At 43.3% G+C, this 20,997-nt stretch overlaps 2 protein-coding genes across 5 annotated transcripts; both read left to right on the forward strand.

Moving 5' to 3' along the window:
- Positions 1 to 480: 480 nt before the first annotated feature.
- Positions 481 to 8,255, forward strand: map3k7cl (map3k7 C-terminal like). Its single transcript, XM_042091842.1, has 5 exons — positions 481 to 1,050; positions 1,354 to 1,433; positions 2,718 to 2,776; positions 5,053 to 5,168; positions 7,428 to 8,255. The coding sequence occupies exons 2-5, from the start codon at positions 1,361 to 1,363 to the stop codon at positions 7,606 to 7,608; spliced, it is 429 nt and encodes a 142-aa protein (XP_041947776.1). The 5' UTR covers positions 481 to 1,050; positions 1,354 to 1,360; the 3' UTR covers positions 7,609 to 8,255.
- Positions 8,256 to 8,544: 289 nt separating this feature from the next.
- bach1b (BTB and CNC homology 1, basic leucine zipper transcription factor 1 b) lies at positions 8,545 to 14,392 on the forward strand. 4 transcript variants are annotated; one of them, XM_042091836.1, is made up of 5 exons: positions 8,545 to 8,670; positions 9,852 to 10,103; positions 10,289 to 11,461; positions 12,524 to 12,724; positions 12,978 to 14,392. In XM_042091836.1, the coding sequence occupies exons 2-5, from the start codon at positions 9,864 to 9,866 to the stop codon at positions 13,455 to 13,457; spliced, it is 2,094 nt and encodes a 697-aa protein (XP_041947770.1). In that variant the 5' UTR covers positions 8,545 to 8,670; positions 9,852 to 9,863; the 3' UTR covers positions 13,458 to 14,392. The 4 variants fall into 4 exon arrangements, with proteins under 4 accessions (XP_041947770.1, XP_041947769.1, XP_041947772.1 ...); XM_042091835.1 differs by lacking the exon at positions 8,545 to 8,670 and adding an exon at positions 8,698 to 8,863; XM_042091838.1 differs by lacking the exon at positions 8,545 to 8,670 and adding an exon at positions 8,885 to 9,309.
- The last annotated feature ends 6,605 nt before the right edge of the window (positions 14,393 to 20,997 follow it).

The raw sequence follows: 20,997 nt of genomic DNA on the forward strand, positions 1-20,997 counted from the left end.
GCAGAATATCGAAACATCGATTTGCTGAATCTTGTTTACAGAAAACTACCAATCTGTTGCTGTTTTCACATATTGGACAATGTACACAATAAGATATGCACGTTTTAAATAATTAATAGGCTATATTGATCAAGTAGCCTAGGCTGAAATATTTACCAAAACCTAGTCGTGTGTAGGCTAGGATGAAGTCATCCTACACCAAGACTTTGACAAGATTTGGGAAATATTCTTGAAAGATTGGAGTCAGTAGGCTACAGCAGCTTGAATTGGGGGCATTAAAAAGACTCCAATCTTTCAAGAATCTTTCCCAAATCGTGTCAAAGTCTTCGGATGTATGGATTAGCTGCAACTGCACAAAACTGAAACAGATCACATCAATATAAAAAAAAAGCCTACAGTTTTAGGCTATGCCACAATTTAAAGAGATAGGCCTAAATAAAGACTCAGAAAAAAATAAGCCAGCCTTTCCTCAAGCAATTAGCAGGGTCTCTTTCTGGGCGACTGCATCACTGCACAGTTATTCCAGTGTGTGTCACTCAAAGCTGATTGGAGCTATGGACATTTTTCATGCCTAAAGTCATGCCATCTGAGTCATTTAATTGGTACCCGACGGACAAGGGTATAGAAGCAGCATTCCAATATTGTCAGCCCCTTATTGTCGTGTTGTAGCCTATCCAAGCAGGCACACATTTGGGCTGTAGGCTATGGATTCCTCATCCACGGAGCTTGCGTGGGCATTTTGAAAATTCAGAGTGTAATGGCTGCAACTGTCCGAGCTTTCTAAATATAAATCTATATTTATATTCATAAAAGCTGCACAACGCACGACAGAAAAACTTCACCCTTGGATTTGTGATTAAGAGACAATAGGTAGCCTAGCCATATACGAAAGTTTGGACCAGTCCCGTCTCTGCTAGCCTACACATCATAGACAGAAGACAAAGCCAGGCAGGCAACAAGAAACTTTTCTATGTGGCCAAAAAACAATAGACCACCTAAAAACTTCGTTTCCAGCTACGAAATTCTTCTAATCTAAGTTTGTATTGTCAGGTAAGCTTGCATGGCTTCATCTTTACTGTGATTTTTTTTCAGATGGAATTGTTACATTTAACCTATAACTTGCCTGACTTTCCCTTATGATAGCCTACTCGCCCTTCGATTTTGCATGTTCTGTAATGTAGCCGAAGACGTGCATGATAGTAATAACCTATGAAAAGTCAACGAAATTCCCAATTAGTTGTCTGTCGTATCCTTCATATCAAATAGGTGGTTGGAATAGCCTTAATAGTCCTACGAAAAGAGTCTGAGGGACATATGTGTCAGATTTTATGATATTGACTCTTTCTCTGCCAGGGAATAAATGATCACCTCAGCAAGACGAGTCTCTCCAGATAAACCTGAAGTTAGAATCGCCTTCAGTCTCGACAACTCAGGTAACGGTCATTATTTTCAACACGTTCAAATAGAGGAATAGGTTAACCCTAACGTTTGTTTAAAAAGCTAAAAAGTTGGGCTATGAAAAAGTTGTAGGCTACTTTTTTTCCCTCCTCTCATCGCACACAAGTAACAGTGCACGCACGCCATTCCCCGCACCGAAACAGCTAGGCCTACTGACCAAATCCACTACGAGCCAATAATGCCGTACCAATTTAACTTTTGTCATTCTTCGGCGGGAGGACAGGTGCTCTCTCTATTTCTGTAGACCTTCGGCATCTTAAAAACAACGTATCTACCTAGCCACACAGTCAGCAGCGCTGTCAGAGTGTTATACAGCTATTCAGGCAAATAGCTGGAGGGCAGCTGCAGCTCTGTCTCAGCAGCATCGGGTTTCCCACACTGGTGCGTGATTCATTTGTTTGCTTTTAGAACACTGGCCTATATTTAAAAGCGTTTAACGCTGCCCCCTTCCCTTTTCTCTTTATCTCTTGCATTAGTGCCATGGTAGCCTACTGCAGTGTCTGGGTTTGGTTCTTTCAGCCTTTTAACCTGGCTGATCCTGAGGGATTCTTTTTTTTCCACAGACGTGTTTAGATCTGTAAAAGATATCATAAGATGTATAACATATCACTAGTATGTAATAACACAAAAGTCGGTGATCTGAAAGTGCTTGAGAGGGAAATTAAAGCATTTAGATGCATTTGTAAACTTTGCACTGTTTATTAACATCCTGCAGTGCCCATAACACAGGGCCACATGACATCAGTGGATTCTGGACATGTGTGAGAACATGACATTCTTGACATGACAGCCACAAGCACTAACCACCTGTCTGTCTGTTGTCTCATGGGCATTGCCAACTTTGTTTACATGTGTCCTCTGTCAAATTATACTTGTTTGTTAATGCATGGTAATATTAGAAATGTATTTTAACTAGGCTTGCCAAAAAAGTCGCAAGTCAATACTGTCACTTGATCAATTGAATGTAGATAGATTGTGGACCTAAACTTCGATGATGAAAAAAATGTTTCTTGATATCTTCCCAGAGGTATCTGAAAACATCTAGGCTTACAGTATAAGCTTGTCCTTCCAGGCCTTAGTGCAGATGGACACAGAAAAGGAAGCATGTACATAGGTTATGCGTGTCACTTTCTACTTATGCAAATGCAGGCATAATCCACCTTGTGAAAGGGATGAAAATGTCCTCACCCTGACTTTGAAATGAAATGCATGACCATAGCTCCGGTAACCTCCTCCCCCTGCTCTTCTGTTCTCTCTAGAGTTAAATGACGCAGAGGAAGCCCTCCCAACCTTTCCTGACCTTGAACAGCGTCTTCAGGTAACCATGGCAATGTCAAAACAGCGACATGTGTCAGTAACACAGCTAGTGAGTGTTAGTACAGTTGAGAGTTGTTTTTAAAGGACTATAAAAAAAATAAAAAAATAAAAACTTGCTATTGCAAGGGAAACTATTTTAATCACTTTAAGTGAACACAGGGATTTCATGCGACACATGTTTTGGAGATTCAAGGATGAATCTTGTCCCTCAGGCTTGTGGCTGGCTTGGCTATTGATAGTGCGGGAGCCTGGAAATAGTCTTGCTCGCTTGCGCAACCTGCTGCAATAGCCTATTCCCGCTCATAAGATTCATGGGGAAATGACTTGAAAGTGCCCACGGGATAGGAAAGGGGGGGGGGGGGTGGCTTGTGTGACTATATGTGTGGCTTGTGATTGATATATGTCTAAGTCCCAATATCATGAACATAATGATCTCATGCTACTTTTAGAGAGAAGCTGAACTCTTTGTGGCTGTTGTATTTAGCCCTGGATTAATGGAAGGACACCCTTCAGAGTATTTATTCTTAAATGTTATAACACCATACAGGGTTGCATTACTTTGATGTTCAAGATATTCAGATTGGGGTTCTTTACTATTATTACTACACTTTGGTATTTTCACTGATAGTTGCTATTCTAAGAGTACACTGATGTTTCTGGGTCATGTCATGTGGTAATGTTTTCTGGATGTACTGTAAGAATCTCACTCCCTGGGTAAGGACATTTAGGGGAGATCAGATTGGGGACTTGAGGACTCTCTCCCGTTCTTGGTCCGCACTCACACTGCATACTAACTGTACCCAGGCACGGTTGAGCTGCTGTGCTTTAGAATCTTTGCATAGACGCGATCATAAAGCCCAACCGTACCGTGCCCGAGTCCACCTCCTCAAGCAGACCCGGGCATGGATAAGTGTACCGTGCCTGGGCCAAGCCTCTACCAAGTCTTGACTGAATGAGTAAATAACGGTGCCCAATCCAAAGAGCTGACGAATGTGTAAGTGTCCACCTGTTCAATATTATTATATACAATTCTCTGACTGTACCACTGGGGGGCAGTAAAATGCTTATGATTCCAGACTGGCCAGTATGTAGGTGCTGCTGACCAAGTGCCAAATCTTCTGTCATGCAGATATTTTTTATCTTCAGAGGTTCCAGTCAGGGGTGACAAATGCTGAAATGGCAGATGTCTGCCTTAAAGAACATTGATTAGAAATCTTCGTAATCTGGTAATTCGTGTAGAGTTAACCATTTTCACTTTTCTGATGTCTCACTCACAACAACAATGCAGGTTTGCCTTCAAAACTTGTTTCAGTGTTTGTTTAAGGACAGCTTTAGGAAGAACAGTTATGCCTATGCCAGAGATAGAAACAATGGTTAGGTGCATAGTCCCAACTTGAAGTGTTTGAGACCTTTGGTCGGCTTTAGCTGAGAGGACTGAGTCTCATTAACCACAGCGGGTTTAACTCTCAACCAAAACCCACAAAATATGTGTCAAGTCATGCAGTTACAATGCATGTTTTTCTTCTAATCAAAAAGCCAGTCTGAAAGCTTTGCTTGTGTCCATTTCTGTGTCATATGGGTGTGTATCTCTTAAGTGCGTCTGAAGCAGGGACAGTTCTTCCCCATTAAGTAATATTCTTTAAGGCTAATAAGATCCTAATGATGAGACATGCTCTGTTCATATTTTCCTGTAACCCCAGACAACCCCAGAGTACCTATAATGATCTACATGTATTGAACAGTCTACAGAGCAATGGCTATCTGGTTAAAGCAATTTTACAAAGCCGAAATGGGGCGGGAAAAAGGGAATTAGATTTGAGGAAAGCAATCTGGTGTGGAAATCTGTCAGAGTTTGCCATGACTCATTGTGAAAGCAGAAGTCCAGATGGACCAAAAAAAGAAAATGGCCATTCCAACAACAATACCTCATCATGAGTTGCAAATTATCACAGATTTATACCAACATGTATTCAGTAGGTTATGCATGAATATTAAGCGAACAGCTTCTTTTTGAGATGGTTTGTAAAATACAAATGATTTAGGTATGGCACATTTTTGGATGATTGGATGATGGATGATTGAGCACTCTCAGTGCTGGTATGCATTTGGGATTAAAACACATTGCGCAATCATATAGGCTACCCAACATGGACTCTCATTGTAAAAAGTATGCATTTATTGCAACTTGAGCCTCAATGAATCGTTTATATTCCTGATAAAATCTCCCACTCAGTGCATTTTTCTTTGTAACCGGTCCTATGTTTCTTCTGTTCTCAGCCAGTACTGCCATGTCAGTCTTTGAAGGAGTCAGTCCAAGTCTACAAGGATCATTGCAAGATGGCCAAAGAATTCCGCGAAGTCAAAATAGAAATTGCTCAGCTTGAGGACAGAAAGTAAGTTGAGTGGGTGAGTGGGTGAAAGGTGAACGTTTTTTTCCCCCTTTTTCGACTAGACTGCTGGACCAGTGTCTTGGGAAACCTTTGCTCACAGGAAGTGCACATTTTGGCAGAGGTTTGGGATGTTTGACTGTCGGATGTTTCATTTGGTGTTTAGGCTACTGTTTACTGGAACTGGATTTTTGCAATGTTGTCTCTCAAATCAGGGTCAAGGTTTCTGATCAAGTTTAACCATGTAAACACTGTCCATCGCATACCATAGATAAATGTTGATGTTAAAGAATTCCACAGTTTCATTCAGTCTAGACCTGTTCTTTTATTTTTCCATATTATGAAATGGAAATTGAGACATGTTAAGACCTCAAACAGATCACATCACACTTACCCACAGAGAAAGATGTCTTTTGCTTCAGTCAGTCTCGGAACAAGCCCATCTGTTTTTTGCTTCTAATGAAGTCATGTGTAACTCAAACACAACTGCTGAGGTCATCACACTGGCGTCCAGTTGTCATGGGACAGTAAAACAAATATTCACACAGCTAAACAATAACAGACAAGGCACTTACAGCAAGAGCATGTCATAATCTGCATGGATATATATCCTTCTGCCAATCATCTCACTGACAGACAGACAGACAGACAGACAGACAGACAGATAGATAGATAGATAGATAGATAGATAGATAGATAGATAGATAGATAGATAGATAGATAATGATCTCCCTTTATAATTATGTAATAGGACCTTATGCCACATTCCACATTGAATGACCAGGGGATTTCCTAACAGCTAATACTTCATTGTTCAAAAATAGTTGTGTGTAATCATGGCAGACCTATACTGTAAATATAATGGAAGTTTTCTCTTCTTATTTCTCTCTCTTATTTCTGGGTAATTAAATTTCACATTCACTGCAAAGTTTAAATGTTGTATAATTGTATTTTATGATTAAAAAGTACTACTGGAGGTAGTGGCTCACGTCATAAATAACTCATCAGTATGCTTCCCTTTTCTTTTGTTCTGTCTGGATTCCTGTAGTTTCTGTGTGTGTGTGTGTGTGTGTGTGTGTGTGTTTACTTGCTTAAAAGAGCCTTTTACCATAAAATCATCGCCTTCATTATAAATATTATAAAAACAATATGGACAATTGGCAGAGAAATGATACACTGTTATTATCCCATACATTTCTCCTACTGATCTTATATATAAGTAGAGCTAAAATTGCCATTTCTCTGTCAGTGTGATCCTGGACTATTGTCAAAGGATCATTGACAAAAACAATGTGGCAAAAAAGCATAAGAGCATCAGAGATATCTCTCTGCTCTTATGAATATGTAGATCTCAGTGGCCAGCTAAGGACCTCATGACCATGGCTAGTAATGCTTTCCACTGAATCTGTAGCTATACAAAGAAAGAGGAAATGGCCCTGCCAACCGAGAGCACTAGTTTTTACACAACATGATAGCTCATCACATGACAAGAATTTTTTCCCCCAGTTTTACAAAGCTCTGAATGGTAGACAATGAATGGTCAATGATTGATATGAAATGATCTGGAATCCGTCCACGTTTGCCACGAAATGACTTGTAGCTCAACTCCAAAAAGCAGCGCTGTGCTCTCCTTCTGTCAAGTCCAAAGGCCTCGTGTGGAGGGAACTGCACTGCAGTCTGGCCTCGTGCCACATTAGGTCACTGCTCAAAAGCTTTGTTTACATGAGGCCGAGCTGAGAGAAAGTCCACTGCCCGATTATCTAGTGTGGGAGTTACAGTGTGTCAGCTCCAGACCTGACATGGCAGAGACTGATCATTGTTCCAGGGGAATAGTTATCTATTTATGCTGTTTTTTGTTTCGGAGGGTTATTTGAAGCACAAACATCTCATTTATGGGACACATTTCACTACAGCGTGGACCCATTTATTATGATCCATCATATTTTTTTGGCAAATACATGGATGTAAATCAGCTATTGCTGTATTTGTTTATGGACATTTTGTACATTATTCATTTCAACTAAATTTATTTCCACTTTGGTCTAGGAACCCAATATTTGGTAAGATTTGTCTGTGAAAAGCAAAACCCGTGAGAGCAATACCTTCTTGGTCCCAATATCTTCAATACCTTTTTAACAGACTCATTCTGGCCTTTCAAAAGAAAAACAACAAAAACATACATTTTGGTAAAAACAGCTTATGGAAAACCACTCATTTGTAGTAATCCACATAACTGCATCTCCACGTTTTATTTCTGCCTTCCAGGAAAGAGCTACGAGGGGAGCTGGTGGATGATGACAGGATGACCATAGAGATTGCCCGGCTCAAGGAGGAGTTTCGGGTCCTGGCTGAGGAGAACCGCACCTTGATCACAGTCCATATGGAGCGGGCCCAGCAGTTGGAGACGTTGCGGGGGGTCAGTCAAAAGAGGCAGGGGTCGTCGTGACCCGTGACCTCCACACGTCACTGAGTGGTGCGGCGGGGTCAGTCTGCTCAGGGACTTGTGGAGGCTCACCAAGGGGGCTTCGAAATGTGGTCCAAATGGCATTATCTGTGGCTGTAACTCTGGCATCGTCCCAGTGCATATGTTTTGTGACCACTGGAACGTCTGTCCTGTCTATATCATGTCTCATCATGTTTTTGAGTAAGGTCTTCTGTCAGCCTGGGGCCATCCCAGCACTGGTTCCTGACAGCATTGGGTCAGATTTCATGTATTTCTTCCAAAATAATAATATTTTATGTTTTTCTGATACTTAAAGGTCTGGCATAACAGTAACGTTGGTTGTGAAATTGTTACTGATCAATAATTGGAAGAAATGGAAACAGTAGAAGGGATTTGACTGGTTGACACAGACATGTTTAAGAGGCATAGGCAATACTACACCAGGCAAAATGTATACTTTCTTTTCATTCGCTCCAGTGTAGCTTTGTTTGAGGAGATTCCATTCACAATCCAATCAATGTATTTGTTCTGAATTCCATCATTTACTTTGATCAGTGTACATCCTGCAGCAGGTGTTTTTTCCCCCCAGGTGCTATGTATATGTTTAATGAAATCTCAAATAAATGTTCAATAAAAAGTTTTATTCTGCATCCAAATGTCTTGGAAGGGATGGGTGACAAAGTGAGGTGGAATGGAGAGACAATGTTCACAAAACCATAAACTGCATAAGAGAAATCAGTGTTTTGTAATGCTTGCCTGGTAGGCTATATTGTTACAAAACACGCACACTGAGTTTGAAACGTGTGCTCAACTTCAGCTGCTTAAAAATAATCTCAACTGAAAAAGATAAGTAAACGTTTTTCTTTTCACCCACGCGTTTTACACAGACAACAGCCAATTGCAGTGCAGACCGTGCCTATGGGGGCGGGAAAGGATAGAATCTAGTATCACATGATTCGAATGACAAGCACCTCCTTTGTTCTGATAGGGCCTGAAACAATTCGTAATATCGTATACATCCACAACAACTACAGTGTTTGGACTTTCATCGTAGTGACATGATAGGTAAGTAATGACATTAGCACCTTTTGGTCAAAAAGCCAAGAGCGTATCCGTGTCATCTGTGTGTTTTTTTTGGTGAGGAAGTAAAAGTTGTCCCTGCCCAACTTCACCCTTTTAGCGAGCGATCGTGCGCCCCAGAAACATTTTTACGTGTAGCTTACTGTTGTTGTGATAGTTCATGGTGACCTTAAACAAGGTTTGTTATGATTGCACATTTAAGCTCATCTTGTTTGCTCATTCTGATGTGGTTTTTACGTTTTGTTTTGCCTGACATGAGAGGGCAAAGAGTTCTCTCCAAGTTAAACCAGCCAACGCACTGCTTAGTCACCGTCTTTATTGCCACATTCTCGCTGGGTTGCTCCGTGTGTGTGCGTGTGTGTGTGCGTGCGTGCTTATGTGAATGAGTAACTCCGTCCCTGTTGTAAACAGTTTATTACCAAACCGCCACGACGTAGGTAACTCTACACAGACAGATTTTGGCAATAAATAGTTACCATATTTTATTTTCTATTTAATTGTCAGTGTGCTTGATATATATTTTTGCCATTATGTTGGACAAGTCATTCCCGGGTAAGATCGAAATATAGCCACGAGAAAAGGGAGGCAGGAAATTGCTTGTTCATCCTTTATCAGCAGAAGTGGGTGAGTCAGCACTCCACGATGTTGCGCCACAGTGTTCTGTGCATGACTTGACACAGCTTTCCTATAGTACACATTCGGTCGAGATAAGCGCTTCTTTCGGGTAAGGACACGTAGCCTATACCAATAGCGAACATGGAATTTCGAATTTATTAGCCATTCCATACCATTCCATTAGACTTGTCTTTTTTAGGCGACTTTCAATTATTTTCATACTCTGGACAGCAGTCCACATTCATATTCAATGACTTGCTAAATGTCTCTCCACCACTGTGTCGGCAGTATCGAAATTTGTAACATTCAGTTCTAGTCAGGAATTAAACATCCAATTACGTCGTTGTGTTGCTGCTTTTCTTAATTACCTAGATTGGAATGGTGGCAGAGGGTAGCCTGCATGTAAAGCCATCTGCTTAATACTGGCATATGTTTACAATGTTGCAATAGCCTGTGCATTAGGCTACTGCACACTGTCGTTGTGTCATTAAAGGTCCTGTTATTGTGGGTTGCTGTGTTTGTGTGATGACTTTTGCTTGCGATTTTGACAGACATTGCCCACCATGCCTGTGGACAGCCCCCGATCTTCCGTTTTCACATTCCAGTCAGCGGTTCATAGTGACCATGTGCTGCGCTGCCTGGACGAACAGAGACGGCGAGACGTGCTCTGTGATGTGACCGTGGTGGTGGACAGCCGGAGTTTTCGAGCGCATCGCTCTGTTCTGGCGTCATGCAGCGACTACTTCAGTGCCCGCTTCTCCAGCCACGGAGAGGCCGGAGCGGTCATCAGTTTACCCGATGAGGTGAGCCCAGGTGTAGGGCCAGGACAATCATTTAGGCCATTACTCTCTGATCAGATGTGATTTACCGTTTGCAAAACACATTCTGCTCTCAACTGGTGACATTGTGGTGATCTCTATTTGTAATGTCACTGCAGTGAATATTATAATTATTATTTATTATTATTATTATATTGTCTGTTTTAAAGGTGACTGCGGAGGGGTTTGAGCCTCTCCTTCAGTTTGCCTACACAACAAAACTCCTTTTCACCAAAGAAAACATCCTGGAGATTCGCAACTCTGCCACCGTTCTGGGCTTCAAGAACCTGGACAATTCATGCTTTGAATTCCTCATTCCTAAGTTCTTTGACAACACCAAAAATGCTACCAACACACCGAGGAAACAGTGCTGTCTGAGGAAAAAATCCCCTAAGCCAGAAAATGAAACCTTTGCTTCAACCACAGACAGCGATGCTGATACCAACAAAGCGACCTCACACGTGGCACTGGATGAAGAGGAGCAGCAGGTTGAAACTACTTCCAAACTCCTGGATCCTCCACAGCAAAGCTACGATGATGCCTGTCCAGACATGGACACACAGACGGACTATTCTCTTCTGTGCAAGTACCGCAAGTTTCAGATGGCATGTATGGAGGCCAGTGGCCCCGAGATGGTTTCCATGTCCGACGACGGGTTCCCCTTGAGTTGTGTTCCCTGCACTAGCAGAGACGACGCCAAGGATTTGGAAGAGCCCACGTCGAGCAAATATGTCCCTGTGACAGAGGGGTGTGACTTTCTCACCTCGGGAAGCTCGAAGCCTCCTCTCTCCCTGGGCGCTAAGGCCTCGTGTTGTGGCGAAACATCCGGGTTGAGCTGTGGGGAATCTGTGGGACCCAAAAAGGTGAAAATCGAGGACGAGGCTGAAGAGATCGCGGAGGCTGGCGATGGTGTCGGCATCGTGTCAGAAGACGAGGAGAAAGTTGTCCTAGGAGAGTCCCACACAACCAGTGACTCCAGGGCTGACCACCGCCCAGGGGACCCGGAGAGCACGCGGCAGCTAGGCAGCGAGCGGAGTACCATCGAGCAGGAGGTGGCCGAGCACCTGGCCAAGGGCTTCTGGTCAGAGCCTTGCCCATCGACGACCAAGCCCTCGACTGTCCCCCCCAACTGGCTCAAGCAGCTGGACCTGGGCATCAACACTCAGGACTGCCCCTTCCTCCGTGACCTGGGGGCCGTAGGCGCCCGAGTACCTGACTGCGAGGAACCCAGTCAGGGGGCCCTGGGCAGCCCCTACGTCTCCTCTCAGAACTCGGGCGAGGACTCGGACAGCCTGGACACGGAGGGGGACAGCGAGTTCTACGGCAGCGAAAGGGCATGTGAGGTAAATGGCCTCTCCAGTTTTTCTTCTCGTTTGGCCGCCGTCTCGCTCATCAGACTTCCTTTTGTCTCTGAGTGGAGCCGAAGAGGAAGTGTCAGAGCAGAGTCCAGGCATCTGTTTGCATCTTTCTTTACACTCTGAAGTGAAGTCAGACTACTAGGCTATTTGCTCAACAACTAGTTTTCATTGCTCGAGGAAAGCTGTTGTTTAATAGGTTTAGAACAGAACAGATACACAATACAATAGAACACTTATCATATGCTGTATGAAATACACACAATTATATTAATCAGACCCTACAAGTGAGTTGGACCTGTAAGCTATGACTCATCCAGTGCCAGTCTAGTATAGCGGTCTAGAACTGCTTGGATGCTGATTTGTATCGGTGAGACTTGTGCTATTTATAGTCCCTTGCTTTCCAAAATCTTCCCACAACTGTGCCAGAAAGAGGGTGGGGAAACAGACAGAAGGCTACTCGATAGAATGACAGGCACAGGAGTCGAGCAGTGCAGGAGGATGATAGGAAGTGGTTTTGTATTTTTGTAGAACAATGTTATTAGCTGTTAGACAGTGTTTTTACACCATGACCAGGCCTGCCTTTTGGTTTAAATAACAAGGCATCTAGACTGATAACTCAGGGCAGTACCTCCCATGCTGCAAGTTAAACATTCACTGGACCCAGTGATGTGTGACAACTGTACTTGAGAATTTAGTTGCAAGCATGGCATGTTTGGCGGATGAAGGAAAATATCCAAGTAAACACATATAATCGTGCTTGAACTTATCACCGGGTCTTTGTGTCTGTCTTTGGGTAATAGTGTAGTAGCTAAGGAGCTTGGCATGAAATAGGCTGAAAAGTTGTGGGTTCAATTCCCAGCTTCCACCGTTGTGCCCTTGAGCAAGGCACTTAACCCCGAGTTGCTTCCGGGACAATGGCCCTTGTAATATAATTGACATGTAAGTCGCTTTGGATTAAAAAATGTATCTGCTAAATGAATAAATGTAAAAAATAATAAATGCCTGACTTTCCTCTTACTATTCCACTACTCTGCCGTCGGCCCTCAGCTCCCATTCTCTGTTGAGCGGATTGCGTCTCTGAGCCGGAACGACTTCCAGCAGATGCTGAAGCTTCAGTGTCTGACGCGGGAACAGCTGGATTTTGTGCACGACGTGCGACGGCGCAGCAAGAACCGCATCGCAGCACGGCGCTGCCGCAAGCGGAAGCTTGACTGCATCCACAACCTGGAGTGCGAGATTGAAAAACTGGTGGGCACAACCAAAGTTTCTCTCTCTGTTTTTTTCTCTCTCTCTCAATACTTCAGTCAAAACATGCTTACATTTACAGTAAGACTTGACGCACTTTGGCCATGTTTCATCAATTGTTTACCTGGTACTAGAACAGATAAAAGTGTGCAGTTTCTTTAATCAACCACTTATTTCCTCTCCTTGTTTGACTGTTGACTAATGTGTGTGTGTTTTTGCGTGTGTGTGTGTGTGTGTGTGTGCTTGACCTACGCAGAGGACCGAGAAGGACAAGCTCACCTCTGAGAGAGACCGGCTGAACCGTCAGCGGCAGAAGACGTGGCTGAGCATCTCAGGCCTCTACGAGAGGGTCTGCAGCGAGGCGGCGCTGAGGCCAGAGCAGCTCCAGGTCCTGGCCAAGTACTCCCCCTCCGCCTGCCCGCTCTTCGCTCTACTCTCCCCCCTCAGCTCCACCTCAGCCCAGCCTGAAGCGCCACTCGAGGCCCAGGACCCAGTGCCGGCCTGCTCCTTGGGCCTCTTTCAAGCTGGCAGCTGCGGCGAACCTTCCAGCCGCTTTGCGATGGAATGCGGATCGGGTGAGGGTCAAGCTACTCCCCGGGGCCTAGCTGCCCAATGCCCCCCACCTGCCTCCACTTACTCTGGGAAGGGCTTTGCCTGCTCCACAGAGGGGACTGGTCTCAGTGCCTTCACGACCATGCGCCCTGAGCCTGTCAGCAAGCTCATCACAGACAAATAGCCTGCACAGCCTACTGTTCAAATGTTTGTCAAAAACAAGCCCTGCAGACTGATTGAGACTGCATACAATGCTGCTGCAGGCTGGGAAATATGTTTGTTTTACATATCTGCATTACCTTGAGAATATGCCACAGCTTTTTCATGAAGAATGAGATCACTACCATGGGTTTAGATACAGTGTATGTTTGTGTTTCTGTCTTTTTGTATAATGCACTCTTTCTCTAACAAATGTGGTTTGTTCCAGTTTTGAGAATTAATATTGTGTGTGTGTGTGTGGGGGTGGGGATGCGTGTGTGCGTGCATGTGTGCGTGTGTGTGTGTGTGTGGGGGGTGCGTGCATGTGTGTGTGTGTGTGTGTGTGGGGGGGGGTGCGTGTGTGTGCATGTGTCTGTATATGCTATGTTCCTGTCATCTATAATCAATTTTGCATCAGTTTGATTGCAATTATCAGTGCTGGGGAAGGTGACCCCTATGAAAATGTTGTGCTCTGAGTCTCTCCTCTACTTCCCCTGTTAATCACTCATGTTCCTCAATGACCGCCGTGACCTCCAGGCAGGCTGCAGGTGTCTCCTCCACTCTCCTCATCATCAGACAGCTGCACAAAGCATGACACTTCTTTTTCTCAGGGGCAAGAGCAGGCAGGATCAGCAGGATTTCATTATTTTAGAATCTTTACAGCTCTCCTGACCAACAACAATTGCAGCTCTGACTAGGGTTGCAAAATTCCGGGAATTTTCAAAGTTGGAAACTTTCCATGGGAATTAACGGGAATATATGGGAATTAACAGGAACAAACGGGAATTTGTTGTTTAGTGGTGTGGTGTATCTTGGGCAGTTCAGTTTTGCTAGTTTAGCACGCTAGTAAACCATAGGCAGAGAATGGGATTCCCGCTAGCATGCTAGCTAGCTTTGTATGCTAAGCTAAGCAAAAATAGCAACATACAAATCATATTGCTTATTACAAAACAAAATATTAATGTTTGTATACGAAACAGTTTGTATGAATTACCCAAAATTCCAAGTTAATTCCCGTAAATTCCCATTAATTCCCATAATTTCCTTTAATTCCATGAAAGTTTCCAATTTGGAATATTTCCAAAATTCCCCAACTTAACTTCCCATGGGAAGTTTCCGGAAATTTACCGGAAATTTTCCGCCCCTTTGCAACCCTAGCTCTGACATCATACTATTCTTGAGTGTCTTTACCTGGCCGTTCGTTTTATGGACCAAACCTCAGAGGGTTCGGTCTGTTACAGTGTGCTTAACAGGATAAAGTGAATGCTAGTGATGACGGAATCAAGCCCATTGGCTCAATGTCCTGTTAATGTGGCAAAGAAATGTGCTGTTCTTAAAAACCAAACAATACATTGGTGCTGTTATGATCTGTTTTTTAAAAATAGGTTGCTATGTTGTTTTGTTAATTAATCACTCTTACTCTTTTGTATATCAAATCTGAAATTATTTTTTCCACGGTTTGTTAATTCTGTTTCTTGTATGTATGTGTGTGTGTGTGTGTGTGTGTGTGTGTGTTTGTGTGTGTGTGTTTGTTTGTGTGTTGGGTCCAAATTCCAAATATTAACTCACCTGTGTTGCAATGCACAATAACTAAGTGAATAAAATGATCAAAGTCTTAATTCAAATTACACTTGAACTTTCATGAATGAAACATTTTTCCAAATTATTATTTGAACTTGAACTTTGCACAATAGAACAGTTTTCCACAGAAGATGTTTGTCATTTTAATAAAGAATGAACTATAAACCAACTGTAAGCAAACCGTAACATTTGTCTTTGTTGAAGTTACTGGTTTGCCTGTAAGTGAAGTAATTCCAAGTGTAAAGAGTAATTCAGTTAGTTAGCATTGCATATATTTTGGCAGCTTACAGCTCGTATAAATTGTATGGTTTGGTTTAATAATGTATGAACTGAGTTATCAGGATAATGAAACTAGATTTGTGTGTGATAGAAACTATAAGAATCTGCAAATATGTGCACTGTTATAACATAAAAGAAGCAAAAGCTTTTTACCAACAATACCAGAGGACTGACAATCCTGACAAAGTAACCTTTGAAATATAAGCTGCAAGCATTGCTTTGTCTACAAGACGTGACCTATTTCAATGTCTCAGTTGGCAGTCCGTTTTCTGTAATGTGTGTTTTTGTTATTGTTTCTTCTCTCCACAGTTCCTGTGAAAGGATGGCCCACGCAGGCTGCAGGGTGAGGCCAGAGGTGGGGACACCTGTGTGTAGTTCCGTGTTGACATGTGGAGTGTTGTGCAGGTGAGCTGTACTTCCTTATCGTGTAACAGACTAGCCTCAGACCAGTGACAAGAATGTTTGCACAGCCGTGGAAGTCATGCTACACTTGGCAGGTAGTAAAATGTGGACAAGTGCAACCACTCACTTTATTATGCTGTTCTTTGACTTTATTTTATTAAGTTAATTCAGTCCTAAAACAGAAAGACATTGCACATACACATTTATCATGTTTTAAAAATACAGTAGAGTTATACTTAGTTGTAGTAATTAAGATTTACCTGTGGCTATAAATCATTTGAATGAGTTTTTGAATGTGAACATTTGAAGCAGGCTTTTACATATTGTTTCCAAAGTAATTTCAGTAGAATTGTAGTGTGGGTATTGTTGTTTGACTTTGCACTTTACTTAATCAAGACAACACAACTGGAATTGTATTGATATAACCTGAAATACACAATTAACATGACTTTTTAATGTTTTTGAAAATGGAGATAGCTTCTATGAGGAGAGGAGAAGAGAGATAGTGTTTTGGAACCAAACTCTCCATTTTCCATGTGCATCTGAAGCCACCAGAGGGCAGTCTTTTGCAAATAATCTGCACCTTCATAGGGCACTAGTAAAGATAATTGATGAATCTTTGGTATTAGTTACCTCAGTTTGTGCATCAGTTTGGAAGAAAAGTCAGGATAGTGTTTCACGAAAGTCATGGACATTTCTCACATGCAGGGCCCAATGCAGTTGTTTGAAACGCACAAATATGATTTAATTATTTTGCTTTTGGAAAAGAGCTGGCAAGTTTGACAGCATTTTACAAAAATGTTGCAAAATATTGAGAAGGAAAATAATCATGGAAAAGTCAATTAAGAGCTGTGAATTACAAAATTAATTATGTAGAATGCAGACACTCATCTAAGTAAGCGCCTTCAGGGCTTGTATTATTGGAATGAGAAAGTCATTTTCAACTCATTCTCAAATGTTTTAGTCCGTTTTGTTCCCTTAATTTTTCATAGACAGAGCTAGCGGACAGATTATGGCAGTGCCCTCTTTGCAGAAGCCTACACTTCTGCATCTTTATGCATGTGTGAGGGCATGTGTGCTCTCTGTTTGCCTGTGAATGCACCGACTATCCACTTATGTACAGCCACGCACATTTGCTTCCAAAGCCTCTTATTGTATAGCTCAGAGATTGCAGTATTAACTTAAACATAAAGTTAAATATAGAGACAGCTGATAGCAATACATCACGTATTGAGTGAATTGACCCTGTATAGCTGAATATCTGATCAGGCGCTTTAATCCACAAGCTTCAATGGACAGACAGATGTCTGCTATTCTCCCACTGTAAGTGAATGTCAGATATGGAGAATTCTTCTAAGCAGCTGAGAGGGAATATGAAGCCTGTCTATTCCTTCCTAATTTTTCCGATGAAAACACACAGGAGTTCTTTTCTGTTCAGTTCAGTCAGTAAGTCAGTAATATTCCATGAAATTAGGAAACATCTTATTGGGTATGTATAATTAGATAAGAAATGGGCCAAGCCAAGAAGCTGGGATGTGTTGACAGTCTCACCCTCTTCATCATTAAATTCAAGAAAGGAAATGTGCAAAAGAGAAAAACTCCCCAGAAAGTTTGGTGACGGTTCTCCTTTCCTATAGGTTACTGCAGGTGAGGTCATCAGAAGTAGGAGGGAAAACGCGGTGGAGAAGCCCTGAGGTCAGAGATGCGTAATCCATGGCCTCATTCATGAGAGATTAAAATAAAAAAACTGCTTGGGTTTTGATTAAGAGTTATGGGGTTAGGAGATTAAACAGCAAGCAAACGGCATTACAGCGTTCTAAAACCCAATCCCAGAATTAATCAGAATACCTAAAAAAAAAAAAAAAACTTAAGCTGTCATTACATCGTGTGCTTAAGGAAGAGCTTCCTTGAATTTTGATTTTGATTCTCCTTTCTCTTTCAATGTGGTGTCATTAGACACAGGCATGTCAGGACAGCCACCATCTTCAGCTGTTTTCAGCTGTTCAGATTTAAGATGAAAAGCATAGACATGTATCCTCAAATCGGCATGGGAACTGTATTTTTATTTGTTTACGTTAAAAATGGATAGTCTCAGATGTATAGCGGTACTATAGATAGAAATGCATTCAGTTGACATTTTTGTTCATTTGTGTGTGGTTTAGGACTATGCGTCAGGAAAAGTTCTGGGGAGCAGTATGTGTATGGCCTTATCTTTCTAGGTCATATAATATTTAATCACATTTTCCAGTCATGGGAGTCCTTCATGCATACACACAAACACTCCGAGGATTGTGGGGTATTTAGAGAACATTTTCCAGTTTACTGTGCATAACGCTCTCTTTTTACTGAATCAACACTAGTTTAACTACTTCATGCTTTCTCATTTCCAGAACTTTCCGGACTCTATCCCTTTGAATGAAAGTGAATGAAATTTCCTTCTAACTCCCTAGTGCAGTCAGAATAAGCTTACAGTATGTAGTGTGTGCATGAATAACATTTCCTGGTCATCCATCAATATGTGCTTACCGTGAGAAATATCTCATGATTCTTTTCCCCCTCTCAGAAAGAGTCAAGGTTATCTCTCCACCCAACCCAACCTCACCCCACCCCCTCTGTGACGTGGGGGTAAGTGGCAGTACAGACATCACTTACTCTATTTGGATAGATCTAATAAGTCCAATCCATTGAGCCTGGCTCTTAATCTTCCCTCTCGACCCAGAGCGTGAGGCTTTAGTTAATAGGCCACCCACCCACCCAGCGTGCCTTCCCCACCTCCCTCCCTGCTGTGCCCAGGGCACAGCCTCCCCACCTCACACCCACCCACCCCGCAATGAGCCATGTAGCAGGAGGGGGGACGAGCACCAGCCCCAGCGCCCCCGCCACCTTCTCCTCCGCCATCCTGATCTGCACAGCCCCTGGAGGAGCTGGAGGTCAGAGGAAGGAGATGGGCTTAGCAGGAGGGGGAAAAAATTCCGGTCGTGTCCGATTGGAGTTCCTCAAGCCTGGCCCCTGAATCCAAATGTGCTGCTGCTGTTCTCTGGTAGCTAATTGACAATTGGTGTGCTTGATACTCACATGAGTGGAGATAGCAATACAGCATACAGTGGCCCTTGGATTAGCCTTTCACTGTATCGATCAATGTAATCACAGCAGGTGGACATGGTAGGACAGGTAGAAATGTAAACAGGAATGAATATGTAGGCAAGAAAGATAGAGAGACTGTAATATGGAAATGAATGACTGAGGAGAGAGGGAGGGAAGGAGAGTGAGATTTGAGAAAATGTGAAACAGCACCATAAAAGAGATAAATCAAAATTAAGCCGAACAGAAGAAAAGCAGAGCAGGCTGATCAGCCAACCACCGCCAAAAAGAGTCCATTCCGACTGTGCTCTGTGTGTGAAAAAGACAGGTTGTCCAGAAGGCTCTTAGCACACACACAGCATCCAATCACAGATTATTATTTTGACTTATTTATGTATTTCTGTCTCTGCAGCGGTCTGAGGCTGAGGTGGAACACTTGGCCTTGAATGCAAGAGCAGAGCTGTGGAGCCAGAGGGGTCTCTGTGTCACACACTCAGATGTATGCTGCTTAGCATTTGTGGGCCCTGATTATCTCTAATGCAGCATTTGGCTCCACTAGTGCGCCCTGCTCCCTGTAATATGATGCGTCGGGGTCCCTCCTTGAGTGTGGAGTGGACAGCGTGGCTGTGCGTCTGCACTTCGTATGCACTTCCTGGTGTTAATGGGGTCAGGGATGCCATGTGTGAAGCTTCACCAGCTGCCAGGGTTATGGACTGCCATCCCAGGACATGAAGTTGTGAGTGAAGTTAAAACTTTATGCCAAGATATTGGTTTGATTACACTGTATCACGCCCAATGACCCCTGCCACTGAGCCCCATTTGCGACAAAGCTCTGTGAACTTTATAAGATGATAAATGATGAGTCTGGGGAGCCAGCTTAGACAGTTAAACACTAACACCATGAAGAGTCATTTATAAAGATGTTATAACATTGTACCATTGCCAATTCTGACCACCCCATCTGTCTAAAAGGTCAAAGCAAGGTCTCCTAAAAACATGTCCAGTAAAATCCAACTTGGCGGCCGTCATCAGCCTCTTCCTCTACCCAGACCAAATTAGTGAAGCTCACCTCGGGACGCCCAGAGGTTGGGCTCTCACTTTAAAGGCCGGCTAATTGACTCCCTGCAGTGGCGCGGCTGCTCAGGCAGTTAGCGAGTCTCAGCCCCCCTCCTGACTCTCTTCACCTTGCTGCCACCTTCTCTCACACTGGCTGGACGAGAGCGCGCCTGGCGGCTATGGGGCGGCCAGCGGACTCTGCCCCCATTTGCCACAACATGATAGGCCATGCCAGCTCCCCTCCAGGTAGTGATGCAGGTTCTACTCAGTGCCCGTCACAGTGGGGAAGTCAAATACATCTTGACTTCCTTCTTTAAGCAGCACAGCAAACAGTGAATGTTTGCGGGCTCACATTTAAGCTTCTGTCAGGAGTTACAGTGCATGTCAGTTGGTAATAACCTTGTGTATGTCATAAACGTTTTAAAGTGGGACTGGGGAAAAATTTCAGAAATATTTGAGGGCTTAGTCTTTTTTACTGCAGTGGTGCCTCTCTCTCTCTCTCTCTCTCTCTCTCTCTCTCTCTCTCTCTTTTCTCACTATGAACTATCTCTCTGTGGAGTTATAAAGAGACTGGCGATGTGGTTGGTCACAGTGTCTCTGCTAGAGATGAAGGCAGTTCTGGCTGCTGACATGATTACGGGGACGGCAGCGTGACGGAGCTGACAGCATTACGGGGAAAAGGGCCACCAGGGTCGGAGAGGGAGGCGGCCGGCCGATATTGTCCAGCAGCCGCGGTGGCCCCAATCTGTGACAAAAGGGCACGGCATTCACACAGATGGGCGAGGGCACGACGTGCTGTCCTCTCACTCACTCTATCCTGGTCCCTCCCTCCATCCCCTCACTCTCACACACTTCTCTTTCTCACATATTTTTTTTTCTCACTCCCTCACTCAAAGACTCACAAAAAAAAAGAAAGCTTACAGAGTTCACAATTCCCTTGGGGGGGAAAATGCTGTCTTCCCCTGAGTTCTGCCATGTCAACGCCATTGTCATAGTAACACAGTGGAGGTAACCTTCAAGGCAGGAGGGAGATGAAAATTGTTTCCTGCTCTTGCTTCATTTTTCATCTCCTCAGCCCACAAACTTTAGCCATTATATCTGGGAATGTGGTGTGGAGGTGGCAATCA

Source organism: Alosa sapidissima, chromosome 5, assembly GCF_018492685.1.
Source record: "Alosa sapidissima isolate fAloSap1 chromosome 5, fAloSap1.pri, whole genome shotgun sequence".
NCBI lineage: Eukaryota > Metazoa > Chordata > Actinopteri > Clupeiformes > Clupeidae > Alosa > Alosa sapidissima.